This window comes from Narcine bancroftii, chromosome 4 (genome assembly GCF_036971445.1).
Source record: "Narcine bancroftii isolate sNarBan1 chromosome 4, sNarBan1.hap1, whole genome shotgun sequence".
In the NCBI taxonomy this organism is placed as follows: domain Eukaryota; kingdom Metazoa; phylum Chordata; class Chondrichthyes; order Torpediniformes; family Narcinidae; genus Narcine; species Narcine bancroftii.
Window position 1 is genome coordinate 223293024 of NC_091472.1, and position 24479 is coordinate 223317502.

General features: G+C 38.1%; 1 protein-coding gene across 5 annotated transcripts in view; it reads right to left on the minus strand.

The window, feature by feature from the left end:
- kansl1l (KAT8 regulatory NSL complex subunit 1-like) overlaps positions 1 to 24479 on the minus strand; it is a 118925-nt gene that overhangs the window by 34979 nt on the left and 59467 nt on the right. For 4 of the 5 annotated variants that reach the window (XM_069934057.1, XM_069934055.1, XM_069934053.1 and 1 more), the window contains exons 3-7: positions 20965 to 21106; positions 19361 to 19558; positions 18994 to 19106; positions 15886 to 16039; positions 2322 to 2463 (exon numbers count right to left, since the gene is read on the minus strand). In XM_069934057.1, the coding sequence (XP_069790158.1) occupies positions 2322 to 2463; positions 15886 to 16039; positions 18994 to 19106; positions 19361 to 19558; positions 20965 to 21106 (749 nt within the window). The remainder of the gene's footprint in view (positions 1 to 2321; positions 2464 to 15885; positions 16040 to 18993; positions 19107 to 19360; positions 19559 to 20964; positions 21107 to 24479) is intronic. The other variant, XM_069934058.1, reaches the window with a different exon arrangement.

The window sequence follows — 24479 nt, forward strand, 5'->3', positions numbered from 1 at the left end:
CTGCGGCCTACCACTAGTCACAGACCTCCAATCTGATAAACAATCTTCCATGACTTCCCTCTACCATCCAATTTTAATTTAAATTGACTAGTTAACCCTGAACTGAACCTTCCAGACCCTCTGGAACTATGGCCAAGGAAGACAGAAAAATCTTTGACAGGACTACATCATGTCTACCCTTGCTTGCCACAACATCTATAGAACACATTTGTTTAGGCACCTTTATGTGCTTCAAGGCCACCAACTCAAGTAATACCGGTAAGTTTTGGGATAACACTGATCTTTTCTCTAAACTTGACAGCTTCCATGCCCTTCTCTATAGGAAATACAGATCGGAAGTCTGGTAAACACAGAAGCACCAAGGATTTGCTGAAGCAGTGCCTTAAGGATATTATTTTTCTTTTTTTTCCTCCGAAGTCAAATAAAGAAATTAAAAATTTGAGAATTATTTTCATTTCAGCAGTAAGAAGACAACAAAAATTAGACTTAAAGGGCATTTATTTTAATAATTTGAATAGGGATGAAATAGTTTAACTGAAACTTAAATCTGGAAAAAATAAACAATACTAAATGCAGATTACAATCCTTGTCAAGAAAGTGAACCTATAAATTAATTTCACATTAAGTAACCCAGTTGCAAATTTATGGTTTCATTGCTTCTGTAATTAGTAAATTTCTCTCGTACTATATTCTCTGCTCACATATTTAAACTGCTGGAATTGTTAGCCTAATTCTGCTCTTCTAAGAATCATTCAAAGCTGGGGAGGTCCCCAAATTTTTTAGACTAGCAACCCTTTCATAGAATATTTGATCCCTCATTGACCCCCAGGCATGGAATCCTGATGCTGGTCAGGGGGGTGGGGGAAGAGTGGCAGTGCTGGATGGGGGGGACTACTGGGTGGGGTAACAGCGCTGGACCAGGGGAGGGGAGGGGTGCTAACATAGGTACCTCAGCTACAAGCCCATCCGTTCTCCCGACACTCTGACCATGGATCCTCACCCCTGATGCCTGCCCATTTGAACCCCCAACCACAGATCCTTGCCCTGGCGCATGCCCATCCAAACTCTCGACTGCGGATCCTTGCCCTGACACCAAGCCATACGAACTCCCAACCATGGATCATTGCCCCCACTGCCCTCCGATCCGAAATCCCAACAGTGGATTCTTGCCCCAAAAGCCTGCCCATCCAAATTCCCAACCACAGATCCTCACCCGGATGCCATCTGAGTTACCAACACCCCAACCACGAACATACCACCTGGATCCAGCCATCCAATCTCCTGATGCCTTGGATCAACGTAGGTACTCCATGAAGTCAAAAGTATGACCCATGAAAAATGCCTACACCCCCCCTTTCCCCCAAAAAATGGTCCAAAAAAATTTGACGATTACACATGTATAAAATATAGAACATGTACCTCTTTTCATCCTCCCATTCGCTCTAAATTAATTCAAAGGCTGAAATCAAATACAACATGGCAGCCACCAAAGCCCCCCTCTCACGAGTGGTTGGTCAACACTGCCTTTGGCGCTATTTTCAATTGACCCCCCCCCCCACCACATTATCAACTCCCCATCGGCACTATTGACCCCCTGGTATTTATTGACCCCCTTGGGTTGATATCAACCACTTTGGTGACTCCCTAATTCAATGGAATGCCTTGAGTTTGAAAACAAAAGCCTTTCCCCTTTTTTGTTTAATACATAATTTACCCACAATAATTTATGAGACATGCTATGATAAAGCAGGTGACCCAAGCAATTTCATAAAAATTGGCGACAGTGTTACTGATCCTGATGAAGAGTTTCAGCTTGCAGCATTAACCATTTTTCTTCTCCCAGTGATGTTGCTTGACCTGCTGAGTTCCTCCAGCAGGTTGTGTTTGGCTTCAGATTCCAGCATCTGCCGTCTCCTGTGTGTTTAGTTTTAGTTCATCTCAGCCATGATGGTCAGACTGTATGTAGAAATGAGAGGCAGAAATACTGCATTGTTTCATATGTTCCCACAGAGCAAATCGTGATCACAGTTAGAGATGCAGAGGATTAGGGAAACAGCCAGGATTGCTGCTCCAGATTCTGACTGTGGTTCTTGCAAATAGCAGGTTATGCTCATGACTTCCTTCACACTTAATTAACCTGTGCTTATCTGAATGATGTCCCAGAGAGTTGCCAGCACTTGTGGTTCTGAACCACAGAGGCAGTTTTATTTTCAGTAGAAAAAGGGAACAATCAGAAATGTAACACAATATATAATTAAAATCATGTGTAAAAATTAGATATGCAAAAAAAACTAAAAAATGTTTCAGAAAGATAATCATACCACCATGAAGTGACAATACTGGATGAAAGCATGGGTCCAGAAGAGCTACTTGATCCTTCCATGTCAATGTCCTTGGGTCTATGTCACAATTTTTACAGCATACTGGCCAGCTACATTGACACTGCATAGCAGCAGCCTGAACCTGGAAAAACAATGCCTGTGTTAAAACAAATCAGTATATTTTGGCTTCACATATATATTGTCAACTGGAGATATTGCAAATTTAAACAAGCAACTACACAATCAAGCTATATCACGTCCTGCTATGTATACATCAAAACCTCGGACCGGAATACCTTGCAAAAGGGAGTGGACGCAGCCCAGTGTAGTACAGGCAAAACTCTCTCCACCATCAAGAAAATTAATGGAATATTGCTGTCGGAGAGCAGCAGCAATCATAAGGGATCCCCATCACCCAAGACGTGCTCTGTTCCTGCTGCTGCCATCAGGAAAGAGGTCTAGGTGCTACTAGACTCGCACCACCAGGTTCAAGAATAGTTGCTACTTCTCCACCATCAGACTCCTCCACAACAAACTCAATCAGAGACTCATTTAAGGACTCTCACTTTACACATTATTTATTATTGAATATTTATTTTCTGTATTAAACAGTCATTTTATTTAAATTTCTTTCTCTCTTTACATTTCTCTATTTTGTATATGTATCTTTTCTTGAGTAATTTTTTTGGACTACTGGTAAGTAGAAATGCTGCCTGGCCCGCAAAAAAAAGGTACTCTGAATATATATCTGAACTTCGAACTTAAGTTAACAGAAGGAATAAAATAATTAATCTGATGTATTAATGTCATTCCAATAACTCAGCAAAGTCTCATTGAATCTATCCATGTTCTATGGACATAAAACTGATGGTACCTCTGGACACCAATTTCCTGCAGCATTTTCCTTCCATAGTGCCCTTGATTCAGTTTTGCATGTTTGAAACAAAGACTGATTATGATGATCAGATAATCCCTACGTACTTAGTAGTTAATAAATTATTTTCACTACATTGAGAACAAGTTTTACAGCAACGTTCAGTGGAGTAAAATAGAGGATGCTTTGTTTTAGTGGTGTTAGTGGCAGGATAAAAGTGGCCAAAAAAAAGCAAAGCTTCAATAAAGATTCCTCACACTATATCGTGTTCATTTGAATAAGCAAAGAGCAGCCCTGGTTTAACATTTAATGCAAATACCAGCACTCACAGCAATGCAACAGTGCATTGGATAACCATCAACAGGAATGAAAACAAGTGGTATCAAGATATGGAAATTCATCCTTATATCAACATAATGGAACAATATCCAAAAATAAAAGCAAAATTTTGCAAGTATGAATTCAAAAGTCAGGAGGCAGGTAGCTGGGTGACTGTCAGGAGGGGAAAGGGGAATAGAGAGAAAGAGCAGAGTACCCCTGTGCCATTCCCATCAACAATAAGTATACCATTTAGGATACCAGGGACAGAGACTGGACCCTCAGCTCAGAAAGGAAGGAGGGAAAAGAGGAGAGCAGTCGTGATAGGGGATTCAATAGTAAGGGGGACAGATAATAGGTTGTGTGGGAGAGATCAAGAATACAGGATGGTCTGTTGCCTCCCTGGTGCCAGGGTCCGCAATATCTCGGATTGAGTTCTTGGTATTCTCAGGAGGGAAGGTGAGCAGTCAGATGTCGTGGTCCACGTAGGGACCGATGACATGGTTAGGAAGGATGAGGAGGTCCTACAAAGAGACTTTAGGGAATTAGGTACAAAGTTGAAGGACAGGACCTCCAAGGTTGAAATCTCAGGAGTGCTACCTGTGCCACGTGCTAGTGAGGCTAGAAATAGGAAGTTAATGCAGCTCAATACATGGCTATAAAGAGATGGTGCAGGAGGGAGGGCTTCATGTTTCTGGACAGTTGGGCTCTGTTCCAGGGAAGGTGGGATCTGGTTTGATGGGACAGCTTGCACCTGATCTGGAGGGGGACTAGCATCCTTGTGGGCGGGTTTGCTAACGTTGCTCCAGGGGTTTTAAACTAGATTTTCAGGGGCATGGGAACTTGAATTTTAGAACAGATAGTGAAGTGGAGGAGGATATTTATCATGCAAGGACTGCCTGTATAGACAAAAATCAAAGCTTTGTACGTGATAGAAATGTTCACAGGTTTATTTATTTCAAAGCAAGTAGTACTGTTGGAAAGGCAGACGATCTTAGGACGTGGATTCACGTGGATATTGCTGTTAGTGAGATTTGGTTGCAGGAGGAACAGGACAGCTCAATGTTCCTTGGTTCCATTTTTTCAGATGTGATAGAGGGGGAGAGATGAAAGGGGGAGGAGTGGCATTGCTAGTCAGGGAAAATATTGCAGCTATGCTTAGACAAGATAGCCCAGAGGACTCTTCTACAGAGGCCATATGGGTGGAGCTGAAGAATAGGAAAGGAGTGACCACATTCTTGGGGATATATTATAGACCATCCAATAGTCAGACAGAATTGGAGGAGCAAATTTGTAGAGAGGTAGCAGACCGATGTAAGATACAGAAAGCTGTGATAACAGGAGATTTTAACTTACCACATATTGACTGGGATTCACATACTGTAAAAGGGCAGGAAGGCTTGGAGTTTGTCAAATGTGTTTGGAAAATTTTTCTAAATGAATATATAGAGGTACCAACAAGAGAGGATGCAATACTCCATCTCCTATTAGGGAACGAGACAGGTCCAGGTGACAGAAGTATGTGTAGGCAAACATTTTGGGTTCAGTGAACATAATGTCATTAGTTTCAAGTTAATTATGGATAAGAATAGGTATGGGCCTTGAGTTGAGATTCTACATTGGAGAAAGGCCAATTTTGTGGAAATGATAAAGGATCTAGGAAGAGTGGATTGGGATAAGTTGTTTTCTGGCAAGGATGTGGAAGGCATTAAATGTTTTATAAATCTATTTATTTAAGGGAGTCTCGCTTCTTTTGAACAACTGTCAGTTAAATGTAGTTTACCAAGTACTCATTTTTTTCGTGAATTATTGATTAGAATTTTTTTCGATCACACTTACATACATTTCTTAAGAGTTTTGATAAGAATTTAATACATATAATTTTTAATTTGCAATCTTTTTACAGTGTTTCAATATCTAACATTTATGGCATGTTGTGTGAATAAGATGGGCTCCTTTAGATAAAATTTAAAAATCCTGGGAAATGGACCTACAGTTTTCAATCACTGAAGAAACTTGGAATGTAATTTTTAAGTTGGTTAATGCCTAAACTTTGTGCTCGCCACTCCCTCCTACAATTTTAAAATATATTTTTTATTTAATACTTCACTGGGAACCATGTCAATAACAACATATACAAATATCCATCATTAAAATAAACAGTGATATTTTCATTCCCCCCACCCCCTATAATGTGAAGAAATAAAAGACAGAAAGAAGAGAAATAATAAATAAAAGAACACAAAAGAAAGAAAAATAAATTCTTTGTCCAAAATTCCATATTTAAGTATTTTCGTACTTGTATCTTAATTATTTTAAGAGATGGAGGTCTGAAATCGGCGGTTTCTAATATACTCTATGTATGGTTCCCAAATCTGTTCAAATAAAGTATATTTGTCTTTTATATGGTAGATTTTTTTTTCCGATGAAATACACTTGTTCATTTCTATTGCTGTATTTTTAAGGTTACTTCCGTTTTCCAAGTTATCATTAGGCACTTTTTTGCTGCTGCAAGCGCAATCATAATAAATCTTTTTTGAGCCCTGTCTAATTTTAGACATAATTCTTTGTCTTTTATGTTGTTTAACAGTAAGATTTTTGGTATCCTATTTTTTGTAATTCTATTTAATATTAGGTTTAAATTCTCCCAAAAAACTTTCACTTTTGAACATACAATTTTGAACTATCTGTCCGATATTGTTGGATTCCATTCTTTTAAATTTTGAGGTGTAACATATAATCTATGTAGCCAATTATATTGTATCATACGAAACCGAGTATTTATTGTATTACTCATGGTTCCTGCTCATAGTTCCTTACATGTGTCATTCTTTATTAGTATATTTAAACCTTTTGCCCAACATTGTTTGGGTTTGTACATTGCTTCATCATTTTTCTTGTATTGCAATTTGCTGCACATGTTTGTAATAATTTTTTTTACGATCGCCGTGTCTGTAATTAAGTCTCCATAGCAGCTACACTCAGGTAATCTTAGGCTAGTTCCCAACTTTTCTTTTAAATAAGTTTTCAACTGATAGTATGAAAACATTATACCATATGATATTCCATATTTGTCTTTTAACTGTTCAAAAGTTAATAAATTATTTCCCAAAAAGCTATCTTTTATTCTTTTAATTCCTTTTCTAGCCCATTCCATAAAAAATAAATTGTCTATCATAAAAAGTATTAATGGGTTAGTAACATTTTTGGTATTTGATAATTTATCATCTTTCGCTCCAGATGTATTCTCTTCCATTATGATGTAGTATTGGTAGATTGTTGTGTTGCATCAGTTTCTCATCCCAATTATAGAGTAAATGTTCCGGGACCTTTTCTCCTAATTTATATAATTCTATCTTGAGCCAATCTGGTTTTTCTCCCATCTGATAAAATTCTGATAGATATCTTAAATGTGCTGCCCTGTAATAGTTTTTGAAATTTGGTAGCTGCAATCCTCATTATTTATACACCCATGTTAATTTTTCCAAAACCAGTCTTGATTTTTTACCCTTCCGTAAAAACTTTAAATTATTTAATTTCATAAAAAATTCCCATCAAGGGAATCGGTAGTGCTTGTAACAAATATTGTAGCTGTGGAAATACATTAATCTTGATGCAGTCTACTCTCCCTATTAAAGTTAATGGTAAATCTTTCCATTTCTCTAAATCTTCCTGTATTTTTTGTTATTAACGGTTGGTAGTTTATACAAATAATTTAAATTATTAACTATCCTGATACTAAAGTAACATATAGTCTGTGACTGCCATTTAAAAGGGGATTCCTTTTTACATTTTGTATAATCAACTTTGTTCATTGGCATCACTTCACCTTTATCAATATTAATCTTGTATCCTGATATCTCCCCATATTCTTTCAATTTCATATATATAACCTTTTTATTATTTATCTGGATCTGTTAAATCTACTAATTTGCAAATAAACTAATTTTAAATTCTTCCTCTTTTACTTTTGTTCCCTTTATCGAGAGGTTATTTTCTTATCAGCTCTGCCAATGCTTCTATAGCCAAAGCAAACAGGGAAGGTGATAATGGGCATCCCTGCCTAGTTGACCTACTCAATTTAAAGTGGTCTGAAACATATCCAATTGTTACCACTTTTGCCAAAGGATCATTATACAGTGCTCTAATCCAATTAATAAATTTTTTTATGGTAATTTGAATTTCTGTACTACTTTAAATAGATAATTCCATTCCACCCTGTGGAAAGCTTTCTCTGCATCTAGTTACTGCCACAGTTGGTGTTTTATTTATTTGTGCTGTATGGATTAAATTAATAAATTTACAGATATTATCTGCCGCTCTTCTATTTTTAACAAATCCTGTCTGATCCAGCTTCACTAATTTCGGTACACAGTTTGTCAATCTATTCGTTAATAATTTTGCTATTAATTTGTAATCTGTATTTAGTAAAGATATCCCCTATATGATGCCGGTGACAGTGGATCTTTTCCTGTTTTTGGAATTACTGTAATTATTGCCATTTTACATGAGTCAGGCAAATTCTGGGTCTCTTCCATCTGTTTCATTACCTCCAAGAGGGGCAGAATAGATTATTGAATACCTTATAAAATTCTGTAGGGAATCCATCTTCACTTGGCGTTTTATCTTGGCGCCTCACAGTTTGGCGGGCAGCAACCTCCTTTGAAGAAGACCGCAGAGCCCACCTCACTGACAAAAGGCAAAGGAGGAAAAACCCAACACCCAACCCCAACCAACCAATCTTCCCCTGCAGCCGCTGCAACCGTGTCTGCCTGTCCCGCATCGGACTTGTCAGCCACAAACGAGCCTGCAGCTGACGTGGACTTTTACCCCCTCCATAAATCTTCGTCCGCGAAGCCAGGCCAAAGAATGTCATTAATGTATCCTGTATTTCTGTAATTGTCAGGGGTCTTAGAAATTTATTTTGATCTTCCAATTGTAATTGGGATAATTCAATGTTTGATAAAAATTCATCTATTTTGTCATTCTTCCCTGGGTTTTCGGTTTGATACAATTGCTTATAGAATTTTTTTAAATTTCCATTAATCTCTAATGGGTTATACGAGATCTGTTTATCCTCCTTCCTTGTTGCTATGAGAGTTCTTGCTGCTTGTTCTCTTTTTAGTTGCCAAGCCAATATTTTGTGGAACTTCTCTCCTAATTCATAACATCTTTGCTTTGTTTTCATCATGTTTTTCTCCACTTTATATTCCCTCCCACAATTTAAAGTAGGGCTCACAAATCCAAAGTCAAAATATCTCGCTTTTATGCAGATCTATCTCCTCGTTGTGATAGATGCAACAATGGAGATGCTTCACTAATTCATATGTTTTGGACATATCCAACTCTTGGGAAATTCTGGAATGGAGTATTTTTAAAAGTTAATTTTAAGCCTAATCCTTTAATTGCCTTGTTTGGTATTGTTGGAGAGAGAGGCATAACTTTAACAGCATCGGATTTTTATGTATTAGCTTTTCTTTCTCCTATGGCTAGGCAGGCAGTGTTGCTCAGATGGAAGGACATTGCTCTGCCTACTCACACTCAATGCTTACGTGATATTATGTTATGCTTACATTTAGAGAAGATTCGATGCTCAATATCTGATTTGAATTTACATTTTCAAACATTTTGGGGATCCTTTTTGAATTACTTTCAAAATCTTTGATTTGGTATTAATGCAGAGGTGTTGGCTAATGAAGTAATTCATTACTGCAACAGGGATATTTTTTTCCTTTGTCAAACAGCTTCGGTTTTGGTAGTGGGATTAGATTTTCTTTCTTTAGAATAAAATTTTACTATAATTTGTTTGATTAAGAACGGGAGATGCTGTGGATGAAATAGTATGATCTGAGTGTAATGTATTCTGTACTCTTATTTTTTGACTTTTAATGTGTATTCTTATGTACTTTGTATTCTTTTATAATGTGGAATTTCAATAAAAATATTGAAAAAGAAAGTAAGTGGAAGACCTTCAAAGGTAAAATTTTGAGAGTGCGAAGTTTGCATGTTCCTATCAGGATTAAAAGCAAAGTTAACAGGCAGAGGGAACCTTGGTTTTCAAGGGATATTGGCTATCTGATTAATAAGGGTGGGGTGTATAGCAGGTATAGGCAACATGGAGCAAATTAGGTATTTGAAGAGTATGGAAAATACAAGAAAATATTTAAAGAGGAAATCAGGAAGGCAAAAAGAAGACATGAGGTTGCTTTGGCAAATAATGTGAAGGTAAACCCAAAGGGTTTCTACAAGTACTGTATATTAAAAGTAAAAGGATAGCAAGGGACAAAATTGGCCCCCTAGAAGATCAGAGTGGTCATCTACGTGTGGAGCCTCATATAATGGGGGAGATCTTAAAAGTTTTTTTTGCTTAATCAATATTTACTCAGGAAACTGGCATAGTGTACAAGGAAGGAAGTGAAACAAGTAGTAGTGTTATAGAGCATATAGAAATTAAAGAGGAGGTGCTTGCTGCCTTACAGCAAATAAAGGTAGATAAATCCCCTGGGCTTGACATGATATTCCCTTGGGCCTTGAGGAAGACTAGTGTAAAAATTGCAGGGGCCCTGGCAGACATATTTAAAATGTCCTTAGCCATGGATGAGGTGCCGGAGGATTGGAGGTTAATTCATGTTGTTCTGTTGTTTAAAAAAGGCACCAAAAGTACTAACAGAGAGCAGAGGACAGTGAGCAGGAGACTTCATGAAGATTTCTAACTCCCCCAATGTATTACTAATATAGATTAAATATGACAGGTGCTGAAAAGAATTCCAGCCCCAGTCTATCCGGCACCTTATTCAACAAAAAAGCATCCAATTTTACAGGTCAATGTGGACAAGGATTATATCAGCCCAAAGCTGTCCACTCTGTTACCTCCACTTGAGCCACCATAAAAAAGCAAAGGACTGTTACTGTGTGACAAGGCTATCAGCTGCTGACGTGACTTAGGAACTTGTTATGTAATTCAGACAAGGATAAAACTCTCATGACAGAAGTAGCTTAATCCACTCCAGGGAGCAACATTCTCAATGTAAATCAGTGTTTTTCAAACTGCCCCTCTAAATTCACATTCCACGTTAAGTAATCCCTTTGCCATAGGTACTCTGTGATTGGTAAGGGATTGCTTAAGGAGGTATGTGAACAGGAAGGGAAGGTTAAGAACCACTGCTCTAGGCCCAATTGTTTACTGAAATATTTTGCTTGAGAAAAATTGTCATTGGCCCATTTCCTTTGGAGTTAAGAAACCGTGAACATAACGAGTCAATTAGGTATGATTAAAACAGTGGCTTTCAAACCTTTTTCCTTCCACTCACATAATACCTTAAGTAATCCCTTACTAATCACAAAGCACTTATGGCATAGGGATTGCTTAAAGTGGAATGTGAGTTTAGGGGGATCAATTTGAAAACCACTGGTAAATCATTCTATCACTCTTACTAAAGCAATTCACTGCCTTGTTCAAGTATTTTTTTATACTGCCAGGACTGCTGGTTTGCTATGTTGCATAACTATACGTATAAAATGAGCAACAGTGAGAAAGGGAAGGGAGATGACATCTATGAATGTCTCTTTATGGGCAGGTTTCTCAAGGTAGAAGGAAACATGACCCCATTTTCTCCTTCATTAACAATCCTACACCTCTGTTTTATCACTGACTGTCAGCATCCCTTCTCTACAATATAAAAACCAAAACGAAACATTGCAAACCATTCTTCCACAAAAAATTGCAACTTTAATTAATCACACTGTAATGTGTTCCTCTTCCATGTACCCTTGCCTGCTCGAGGATTCCTTGGAAGGGCTGCCTCAGTCGTTAGAGGGATGATTTTAATGTGGGTGACTATATAGCTTAGAGGGCTCCTCTGAATAACAGGCAAGAAAGCATAATTTAATACTGCACCATCTCAGCATTGGTAGCAGCAGTGAGGGACTGGATAGCTAGTTGACAGGCTGATGAAGTGGAAACGATATGATCCGGGTGCAGGCTGATGGGACGAGGCTGAATAAATAGTTTTGCATTGATTAGATGGGCTAAAGAGCTTCTTTTGATGCTGTGGTTTCAGAGAGGACCAGATTTAAGACATACTATGTCCCACCTCAGTAATACTACAAATCCGCTGAAAATCTCCTTTCAGAACTTACATAGCCACAAGGCGAACTTGCATGACAGAAGTGTGACTTCTGCAACACCCAATTGGGTACTTTTGATGGAACTGCATAGGAAACAGTGCCATCAACCACTGCATCATAGCTGGGAACAAATGTTTGACAATGGAGTTGACATCTATATCCATGCTGGAACAAGTTGGTCCAAATTTTGCTCATTTGATGCCAGATTCCACATCATCACACATAACCTTTCATTCAGCCATTAGCTTTTTTTTTGGGGGGGGGGGGGCTGGCCTACTTAAATCATTCTTTCATACCACAGAGCATTCGCCTCCCATGATCTTTTTCGTACAGTTCCTACCTTGAGTAGGCTATGTCTAAGTTGCACTCTGAAATACATGCAGTGTCAGTATCTGTGCTTGTGTCTGAAAATTCAAAAGCAAGCAATGCTGTTTTTTCATTCTTGCTGCTTTTTTGTTCTACTGCCACCTACCTGATTGACCACACCACTAGTCACGGGCCTCCAACCTGAGTAACAATCCTTCACTACCACCAAACCAAATCTGTATTGATCCAATGTTATCTGACTTTCCAGAACAGTCTACCATGGAGGACCTTGTCAAATTCCTTGGTAAAATTTACATAGACAACATCTATCGCCCTACCCTTTTCAATCCTTTTCAAAATACTGAATCAAGTTTGTAAGACATAATTTCCCATGCATAAAGCTATGCTCACTATCCTGAACCAGTCCTTGCCCTTCCAAATGCTTGTAGATCCTGTCCATAATCCCCTCCAGTACCTTTCCCACCATTGATGTTACATTTACCAGCCTTTGATCCCTGAGGCCTTTTTTAAAATAAGATTGGATTTAAAAATTTCAGGTATTTTATTTAAAGTTGTGTATATTTATTGTTCACACAGGTACCTCAGTATGAATGCAATTATTGCCAAGCATTTCCACATGGAATTTGAACCGATATGCATTTAGCTCCAAATAGCAAATAATCTAGACTCAACAACCAAGTTCAATTAATTTGTGTGAGATTCCTGTAAGAATACTTTCCAGAGCTGACACAGTAAATAGTAAATATGTCCACATTGAGGAAACAAAGACTGACATAAAATAAATAACTATATCAAAATAACTTAAAGCAATAACTGATTCATTGTAAACATCCTAAGATTTTAATTTCCTTTACTGGTCCAGTTTCATTTCCTCTGCTGAGCCACTGTATTATATTTTCAGGATTATATTAAAATAATTCAAAAATAATGCTTAGTGTCACATTTAGGACAATGCTACCAAGGGAATTAAATTCTGATATAGATGGAGGCTACATTTGAATTTAAAGCCATCATGATGGTCAAGATGGCAGAAAGAGATTGCAATAATGAACAGAGGCTCTTCCATGTGGTGAAGTATAAAGGCATGTAGACGTAAACTACATCCAGAAATTGTTCGAACTTGCATATTCCTAAATAACAACTATGACTACAATTGAATAAACTATTTTCTGATTGTGAAAGACTTGAGCATTCAGAGAATGTGAAAATCCCTCCATAGATACAAATCCTCAGTCCTTATCATTTTGACTACCAACTGCAGGAAATTCTTATCATACTTCAGAAAATACATACATCTTTCTCAAGTTTAACGTTTTAATGCACATTATAGTTCTTGCTGCTAAAAAAAAGTCAGTCACAAAAATCACAACACAGGATTCCCTTGTCCTCCCACCAGCCTCCGAATCCAAAAAATTATCCTCCGGAAATTCTGGCACTTACAACAAGATCCCACTACCAGACACATCTTCCCCTCTCCTTTCTCCCTTCCATGCGACTCTCTCATGCACTCATCCCTCCCTACCAATTGCCACCCTGGCACTTACCCATGTGACTGCAGGAGATGCCACACTTGCGCCTCCATCTCCTCCCTCACCACAGTCCTGGGCCCCAAACAGACCTTTCAAGTAAAGCAACACTTCATTTGTGTATCTGCAGGATTGATTTACTGCATCCAGTTCTCCCTTTGTGTCATTCTCTAAATCAGAGAGACTGGACGCAGACTGGGAGATTGCTTTGCTGAGCACCCTCACTCTGTCTGCACCAGCGACAGGGTCCTTCCAGAGGCCAACTATTTCAATTCTGCATCCTACTCCCATACTTGTATGTCTATCCCTGGCCTCATGTACTGTCCCACCAAGACCACCCATAAATTGGAGGAACAACATCTGATTTTCCGCCTGGGCACTCTCCCACTGGATGGTATTAACATCAACTTTCCCTGTCTCTGCTAATCTACTCTCCTTTTCCTCTCCCTTCCCGCCTTCTTTCCCTCAGCTCTCCACCCCTTTCTCTCTCTATTCACTTAACCATCCCTCCTTCCCTTACTTGTTGCTGTGCCCTCCCTCCCTTCTCCACCTATTACTTCCTGCCTTTATTCCATGCTTCTCTCCATACCCCTCCTCCCATACCATTTTGTTTGGATACCTGCCGACATTTTTCGATACCTTGAGGAAGGGATCCAGCCCAAAATGTCAGTTATGTATTTTTATCTTTGCTATATAAAAGACACTGTTGAGTTTCTCCAGCACGGTCCTTTACAAAATTGTATCTGTATGGTTAAAATACACATTTTGCAGCAGTTGACCTCAAAAGAAGACAAGAATATCACAACACTTGGCCAACAGATGAATTCAAGTGCTCATCTAAACACTTCTGATGGTGTGTTCCAGGTATCTACCACTCTCTGGGTGTAAAAAAAAGTCCAACTCGGATCCCCTTTCAATCTCTTTTTTTTTAAATATCTATACCTGTTTTACTCAGCTCTGATAAGGAGAAAAGATTCCTGCAGTCTACCCCATCTGTACCCCACATAATTTTATATACATCAATCATGTCCCCTTGTAACCTCCTCTACTCCAGCACTATCTTGTCCATCCTAAAGTATGGGGACCAGATGAGGTCTGACCAATGTATTATAAGGTTCAAGCACAACCTCGCTGCTCTTGAATTCAATGCCTGACTAACAAAGGCATTGACTCACATGCCTTTTTAACCATCTTGTTCAAGGACTTTGGATAGGTTCACTAAGGACATTATCATTCATGATGTACATCTTAGCATCATTAGTACTCTTAATGTACATCACTTCTTATTTGTCCAGATTAATTCCAGCTATTTCCTCACCCATTTCACCAACACATCGATATCTCCATGTGGACTATTCTCCACAATGTCAGCAACTTCATCCATCTTCTTGTCATCTACAAACATACTGATCTTGCCCCCCAACATCCATTTCCAATTCATTCATGTACATTACAAACACCAAGGGCCCTTTGGATCTGCACTAGTCAGAATCCTCCAATCACAAAACAACCCTGTCTCCCACTACATACCTGACGAAGGCTCCAGACATAAAACATTGATTACTCTTTACTTTTTATGGATGCTGGGTGACCTAGTGAGTTTCTTCAGCGTGTTTAATGCACTTGTCTCCTACGACCAAGCCAATTTTGGATCTACTTTTCCCATGTCAGACCTTGTCAAAAGCCCTGCTGATGCCGACATAAGTTACTTCTGCTCATCAATGCTCTTTGTTACTTCCTCAAAAAATGTAATCAAATCGGTCAGATTTGGATCTTGAAAGATTCTGCTCTTTACTCTTGGTTTCAGCATCAAAACTAATAAGTCCACACATTAATTATATCATTAATCTCATCAAAGTGACAACCAATATCACACGAGTACATTGATTCTCAGCAATGGCATTTGACACCCTGAGATAATTTAGTTGACAAAAATATACAAATAAAAAAAGACTTGGCATGTTGGCTTCTATTATAAAGCAGGCATCCTCAGGATAGTCACGACTCCCAACAAGCAGTAGCCCATGACATGCTTTATTTGAGTGGCAAGTAGGAGGAGGTGTTACTGAATGCTAAGTGTTAACAAGTGGGGCTTTCATTAAAAAGTTTAGAGTTTGAATGAATGAAGGCTCACAGAGCGAATGAGACACTGATCTTTTTACTTCTAGATCCAGAATCTGTTTCAGCTCACTCCTGTATCTGTCCTTATTGTAGTGTTTACTTTTTACCGACTAATGAAAACCTCAAATAATTTAGCCTTGACACCTAAAATGGGAGGAATTCAAATTCTAAAATTGTTTTAATGAATACAAAATTCCTATTAAAAAAAAATTGGAAAGTTTGACCACAAATGAAAAACATATTCCTGCTACATTTAAGCAAACAAACTTACCTTTCTACTTGTATTATTAGCAAAAAAGAAAAGTCTGCGTTTATTGAGTGTTCGGAGAGGCCTAACTCTCGCTGATGTGTCATTCACAGAAAGAAGCTGTTGCTCCGTCCTCTTCAGCTGCCATTTCTTGAATAGGATTTCCTCAGAACCAAAACTGTTTGAAGAGACAGGTTTATCATCATCTAAAATACTAACAGCCATAGTTGCTTTTAAGTCTTCTTACTTAAAAGAAAATTATTTTATTTCTAATTTTTAAATCTATTTCAAAAGGATACAATAATTGCAAAACCCAGATTCTATGATTGGAGGTACAAGAAATCTCCGTATCAGGAATTCAAGCAACTGGCAGCCACAAGCAACCGTTTTTTTTTAAAAAAAGCAGAAAATAAACAGACAAAAATTACAAAAGTTTAAAATTGGCACCCCGAGAAGTCAGTTTGCCAATTGCGCAACACACAATCTCAAGCAACTGGAAATTTAATTTATCTGGCATCTACCAATCCCCCATAAGGTGCTGGATGCCAGGGGTTTTACTGTACAGATACTCCCTATCCATATATACAACTGAAAAAAAACACTGTAGAAATTAAAAATAAATAAATAAATAATATTTGCGAACATAAAAATTACGCTTGGACATATGCCCACTAGTGCTAATGGCTGCGTGTATACGACAGTGACTGTTAGACGATATCGCAGCATTGTGTACATCACTGCAATTCTCTCAGTTCTCAGGATAAAAGAATGCTGTACAGGTACAGTGGGCTGTCGTGAAAGCACGGGGCAGTGGGATCAGTATTGTGACTGATAGCAGGCCGTCGAAAGAGCGTGGTGCAGTGTGATCAGTGTGGTTACTGACAGTGGGCTGTCGGGAGAACACAGGGCAATAGGATCAGTGTGGTACTGATAGTGGGCTGTCAGGAGAGCGCAGGGCAGTGGGATCAGTGTGGGGACTGATAGGGTGGGGACTACATGCCATGCTAACATACTCCTGACTTCGGACCATTTCAAGATACGACTGATCAGCCAAACAGAATTCAGATGTCGTCGGGGAGGATCTGTACTTGTATCTTACAGAAATTGTAATTTTCATCCGATTATATTTATCACAGATGGCAAAACTAGTCTGATTCTCAACAGATGAATATTTGAAAGTAAGACATTTGAAGCATAACAGGACCAAACTGATGAGGGAAAGTTTAACATTTTGCAACATTTTGAACTTTTACAAATTATACACTATTTTTCCCATTGTCTGATGCAGACAATTAGGATTTACAAAGGTTACAGAAGTCTCGTGTGTCACCATGTTTCTGCCTACTGAAACATGCACTGTTGTCTGCTTACGTATTTCTGTTGCATTAGAATTTGTTAGATGAAAAATATTAAACTTCTAATAAATAATTTTTATAAACATGTTTTGCCTATCACATACAAGTCTTAAAACTTTAACTTTCACAATATCAAAACCAATAAAGAGGAACGTATGGGAGTAAAATGACATGCTACCCTCAAGCCCTGTTTGTTTAATTGATACTTGCTTTTATGGTTCAGTGTTAAGTAATAGTTTCTCAGGAAGTTTCTACATATTGCCACTAGCTAGATTAACATGTTCTGATTGTAGCCTGATAAGCCTGGAATAGTGAAGCAAAGACAAGAAGAATTGGCAATCTCCTTCTCTAACATTGGTTACTGTTCAGCATCAAAATGAGAACTTTTCAATTCACCAACTTTTGAAGTTGTTAGACTGGCTAACCATTTCACTACTTCTTAAAGACAACAAACCAAGATAAAAGGATAACTTTAAAAATAATCTTTTTATTTTGTTAAATATTTAAAATACTGAAGATGGGAAATTGCATGTAAATTTAAACAAAAACAGAAAATATTATTGACAACCCACATTCATAAAACTGGATTTTATCAGACCACTGTACTTATGGTTGAAAAAACACACAAAGGCTGGAGAAACTCGTGCCTTTATGTAGCAAAGGTGAAGATACATCACCAACGTTTCGGGCTTGAGACCTTACCTTCACCTTTGCTACATAAGGCACAAGTTTCTCCAGCCTTTGTGTGTTTTTTCACTTAACCATGGTGTCAACAGAATCCTGTGTTTTACCACTGTACTTATGGTTAGTGCATTGTTAAAAACTCTCAAACCTTATGCAACATAAGATTTTCAAAAAGTCACAGTAAAACAATCTTTTCAATATTTCAAGTTCTACACAGAAATTCCAAAGATGACAATGTAACAATGATGAATTGGCAACAGTTTCACCTCTGCTAACATTGGGTGTCATTATGCATTATATTATGAGATGCATTTCACATTTCTACTCACAATGGAAACTGACTGCAGGACAACATGACTTGCATCTGAACGCATGAGTGCATGTAAATATCTTCAGAATCAAATTTGTAGGTTTTTTGGTAAGGCGTCTTCTAATTTCCACCTTCCTATTCACATCACATGTGAAACATAAATTGTGTTCATGCCAATTTTTCTTTTAGTAACAGTCTGACCTCCCTGAGCCTGAGCATGAATTATTTCTGTTCTGTTTGAACTCTTTGTAGTACTGCTTGTCTTTCAGAAGTTCTATCATTAGGAGTAAATGGAAGAACTCAAATATTTGAAACGGCGATTAGATTTGTGCTGGGTAAACCATGATTTCTTTGTCATGGGTTGACTCCTGAAAAACATTATTAATATACTAAGAAATATACTAGGCACAATGAGAAATCTTCTGATCACATTATTCCAGCTCAGGACCAATCTGTAAAGGTACGATCACAACATAGAAGACCAAGGACTCACTCTGGGAGATCAAAAAGATGTAGATTAAAATACTTTAATTATTTTTTTTAATTCAGATCAAGGGGATACATGTTATATCTCAGACATGATTCCATTCAATACTGCATTAATCTTTTTCTCACATCATATTTTTCTTGTCAATTCATCAAATACTACATTGACAAGAAGAATATGGTACTCCAATTTGACATCAAAAACATTTATTAATCATCCATGATTCTGTTCTCATGTAGGAAATGCAAAATAAATTACCAATGTGATTTAAAGAGACAAAATAACATGTGCCCTACCTGCTGACAGAGGCATCAAGGTGGTTGCATGTCTTACGGGATACAGGAGAAGAAGCAGGAGATAAATTGAGTGGAGGAATCAAACTGTTGACTGATTCTGTTAACTGAGCACTCTGCAGGCAATTAATAAACAATCCTTTCAAATTTTGCCTCTCAGCACACAAAATGATGTATGTGAAGCAAACACCTAAACAGCAATTTTCTAGCTTAAACCATCCTTAACATATTTTGAATCAAAGATCATTTTACAAAACTCTTTATCTAACTTATTGATTTGTTTAATAGACTGACAAATTATAATAGAACATTCCTGGCAGTGCATGTAATCATCTGGTTCCACTTTAAACTATTAGACATTTCTTTCTACCTGTTTATCTATATTCCTTAGAAGAAGTGAAGGGCTGCTTGGTGACATTTTGAAATTGCAATCCAGGGTTGAATACATTATCTCTGCAGGAGTTTTATTATCCTCAGCTGCTACTAATAAAACTGCTGCTTCTGTCAACTGCATCTGCTGTTTAAGAATGTCTTTGGAAGGCCGCAAATCATCCAGGATTACCATCTCCTAGACAATGATTACAAAGAATGGCTGGAGTTAGAAAGCATTTGGTTTATCAAATAGCTTCAATAGTAAGTAAAGTTATTGATCTTTGAAAGATTATTTTGAAGTCTACACAAATTACAGGCACAAGCTTCTATTGTCTAAGGTGATCTTCAGTAAATGTGATCCCATAAAAAGTCAGACAGACAGGTTCAATCTAATTCTCAATCAACATAGACTTTTCAACATGATTATTGGGCAATCAAAATGAGAGAAAATCCTATTCGGTTTTATTCTTCATCTCAAGACATTGAAGTATGTCAACTACAGAACTGAAGTAGTTTACTCACAGGCCAGTGATAAAGCCTGGAATTTAACTGGTCTACACAGCTTGGAACCATGCCATTAGATGCAGTTTCCAATTAAACTACAACATCACACAATAAAAAAATGTATTAGCTACAGCCTTTAATTTTCAACTTCATATGAGCTAATCTGTTTGTCCTCTCTCTTCACAATATCCGTTCCTAAGCCATTAAATGGATCACTCTCTCTGGCAACTATCTAAAAATAGTGCTAACCTTGGTGTCAAATTGATTGAATGGTGAATTTCTGACTTAAACCTCACCCAACAATAAAACTGGCTGTTTTTATGTCAATAAGGCCAACTAAATTCATCCCTCAGGATATCATCAGATATTGAAATCCTCATCCCTGACTTTGATGACTCCAACACAATGCTCAGCAACTTTCCAAAGTTTCTGAGTAAATATGACATTGTTCAAAACTCTCCAGTTTACACAAACCAAGTCTAATCATTGGTATTGGTTATCCATTGTGCTGATGTTTACTGAACCATATTGGCTCCCAGTTAAGCGTCGAGTCATAGAAAGGCCTTCAGCCCAACTCATCGATGTCAAGATGGAATTCTGGGTTAGCTCCATATGTCTGCATTTGATTAAATGCTTCTAATCCCTTCCTTTAGGTATATTGATTGCTTCAATATTAAAATTGTCATCCTTGCTTCCAAATTCTTCTACGGTTACTAACTCTGTAATCTCTTCCAGCCTTAGATTTGAAGGTGACTTGTTTTTATCCCTAACTTCAATTACTTCAAAACTGGCAGGTGGGTCATGCCCATATGGTCTGGAAATCCCTCTTTCACCTCTTCTTTCCTTTAAAATGCAAAGTAATCTTCTAAAGTTAATGTTGAGAAAAAAGTAATGTGAAGAGAGCTTCATTCTACACCCAGCTATTATTATGTCTAGTGGCCTGATGCTATTCAAGATTACTAAATTTAACAAACCTGCAGAGAGTGACACAATGTCAAATGATTCATTGTGGATACAATCATGTTCTCAAACTGTACATCACATCAACGATTTTCTTTATATATGAAAATTAAACCATGATTTTGACTTGATCTCTACCTTGGTGGAACGCACGTGCCTGTAGATGTCACTCATGCGTCGTATCCTATACTCCAGCTCTGATATCTGTGCCTGAAGCCACGTCCACCGACTTGCAATTTTGGCTCGATCAACAGCCCATGCCCATTCAGATCTGTGCTTACTGTAAAAAGAGACAATTCTCTTATTTTGTTGTTATTGATATTTTGTAGCAAACTTCAAATAGCAGTGTTTTTCAAATTTTAATCTTTGTGCCAAATTTTATATCCATCCTATAAGATCATGTAGATTAACAAATACACATCTATTAAAAAACTATTCTCTTGTTAAAATATACTCATTCAGAAATTTGGTTAAAGTATATTCACATCTAAAGCATCATTTTTAGATGTGAATCTTTTGGTAAATTTCTGGATAAAATGAGTTTTTAGGATTCCTCATTTTAAAATGGCTATTTTTTTAATAAAGGCTTAAACAGTGTTGGCAATTACTAAAGATCAATACTTGAAAGACATACAGAGGAGAGACAGTTATTCTCAAACAGGCTGGGATACATCATTTTTTTTAACATTATTTTATTTAGTTTCATTTTGAGATACAGCATGGTAACAGGCCTTCTGGCCCACAGGCCCGAGCCACTCAATTATACTGATAGGACCAGATAACCTACTAATCCTATTCAACTTTGGAACATGGAAGGAAACTGGAGCACCTGGACAACATACAAACTCTTTACAAATAGCGGTGGATTTGAACTCAGGTCGTTGGCACTGTAATAGCATTGTGCTAACCGCTACACTAACCATGCCACCCTTGCTTTGCTAACTATTTGGTTTAAGTTCTTTTGTTACAAAATACATAGTACAGTGAGAAGGGTTCATCTGTAAAATAACCAAGAGATCTTCTCGAATTTTCATGTAACCATGTAAAGAGGACACTAAGATTACAATTAAAGATCAATTAGCCCAATGCAAGGGCAGCAATGTTAGCACTAATTATAGGCTGCAGGGAAGAAATTCTCTTTATGCCTGTTGGTTCACAATTTCACACTTTTAAGCCTTCTCCCCAACGAGAGAAGGATTCAAGATTCTTTTATTGTCATATAATAGAAAATGTAATATCACACAAAATTTCCTTTAGTTTACTGTAAGGCAGACAAAGATTCACCATCATTAGAAATTGCCTGGTCCCCTTACAAAGAGAAAGAGGAGCAAAATAGAATTCCATGATTTGCCTCCAGTGATCCTGCAGCCACACAAACCTTAGTCCAAACCATCAGCAACCTGAGCTCCAGATGGATCAGGAAGCCATCAGTGCTCCTGGCACCTTCTTGCATCTCAGATGAGAGACTGATGGGTCTCTCAGTGTGTTGGATGTATTTCCTCGGCAGTGGGAGGGGTAGCTCGTGCACAGAGGGGAAGGGAGTTTGTGCTATATTCTGAGCTGCATTTGCTATCTTCAGTAGTTTCTTTACAATTTTGAAGAGAGGAGCTCCCCTACTGTTCTGTGATGCATCCACAGGTCTTCCTTCATTGGTGAACCTATTGATCAAGGGGAAAACACTGAACTGCCTTAGTGACAAAGAAGTATAGGCAATGGTGCTTTTTTTTGACCATCATGTTAGCTTGCTTGTCTTAGGTCATTAAATATTTATTCCCAAGAACATGAAGCTATCTACTCTTTCAATTTCAGGGACACTAATGTGGATACTAGTGTGGACTCTGCCCCCACTCCTGGTCAATGATTTAGACATGCATACAACACGTTAACAGGCCACTTCCGCTCACAAGTCCATGCAGCCCCATTGACACCCAATTAACCTACACCCCCAGTAAGTTTCAAACAGTAAGATGAAGCCGGAGTCCCTGTGGGTAATCAACACAGACGTGAGGAGAACATACAAACTCCTTTGAACCCCGGTCCCAATCGCTAGCACTGTAAAGGCATTGCGCTAACCACTATGCCAACCATGATGACATTGAGAAAGAGGTTATCTCAGCAACATGCGCTAGTCTTTCTATCTGTTTCTTATATTCCATCTGCTGTTGAACTAAAACCATGTCTTTGACTTGAATCCACCTGAACAGAACATACAACATGTGCCTATAGATGTTGTTCACGTTTATAAACTATACTCCAACTCTGATATCTGGGCTATTCACAGACCACAGAAATGGACCCTTTGGCCCTCCAGCTTTTGACCTGACACTATAAATCCATTTGTCCAGATCAGGTATTTTTATCCTTCTACACCTTGCCCATTGAAGTGCCTATCTAAATGTCTCTTACATATAGTGAATGTATTTGATACCACTTCCTTCTCTAGCAAAGAATTCCTTTTTTTATATAACTTTATTTATTCGTTCAACAAAGTTATTACAATAAGAAAAATACATATTATGAATGATAATTTTTTAAAATTTATATATTAAAAAAGGGGAAAAAAGAAACCCGCCCCCTCCCCCCTCTCAGCTAGCTCTCTTTAGGAGAGCCAAAGAAAGAGAAAAGAAAACTGAAATATATTTACTAAAATCTAATCAAGGTAAATCTAAGTGTAAATATTCTAAATATAAAGACCACTTATTAAGAAAAAATAATCATGTAAAACGTAAATTTTTCCATTACCAAACAAATTTTCATCTAATTATGCCATCTATTAATATCAATCACATTAGCATTTTTCCACGTACTTGCTTTACATTTTTTTGCTACAGATAAAGCTAAATATACAAAAGCAATTTGAAATTTATCTAATCCCAAATCTTTCAAAGGCTTCAACTTACCCAACAAAAATATTGTCGGATCTAAAAGTATTTTAATCTTATACAAATGTTCCAAAAACAATTGAATTGCTTTCCAAAAAGATTGTATATGTTCTTTTTCTTTGGCTTGGCTTCGCGGACGAAGATTTATGGAGGGGGTAAAAAGTCCACGTCAGCTGCAGGCTCGTTTGTGGCTGACAAGTCCGATGCGGGACAGGCAGACACGATTGCAGCGGTTGCAGGGGAAAATTGGTTGGTTGGGGTTGGGTGTTGGGTTTTTCCTCCTTTGCCTTTTGTCAGTGAGGTGGGCTCTGCGGTCTTCTTCAAAGGAGGTTGCTGCCCGCCAAACTGTGAGGCGCCAAGATGCACGGTTTGAGGCGTTATCAGCCCACTGGCGGTGGTCAATGTGGCAGGCACCAAGAGATTTCTTTAGGCAGTCCTTGTACCTTTTCTTTGGTGCACCTCTGTCACGGTGGCCAGTGGAGAGCTCGCCATATAACACGATCTTGGGAAGGCGATGGTCCTCCATTCTGGAGACGTGACCCATCCAGCGCAGCTGGATCTTCAGCAGCGTGGACTCGATGCTGTCGACCTCTGCCATCTCGAGTACTTCGACGTTAGGGATGTAAGCGCTCCAATGGATGTTGAGGATGGAGCGGAGACAACGCTGGTGGAAGCGTTCTAGGAGCCGTAGGTGGTGCCGGTAGAGGACCCATGATTCGGAGCCGAACAGGAGTGTGGGTATGACAACGGCTCTGTATACGCTTATCTTTG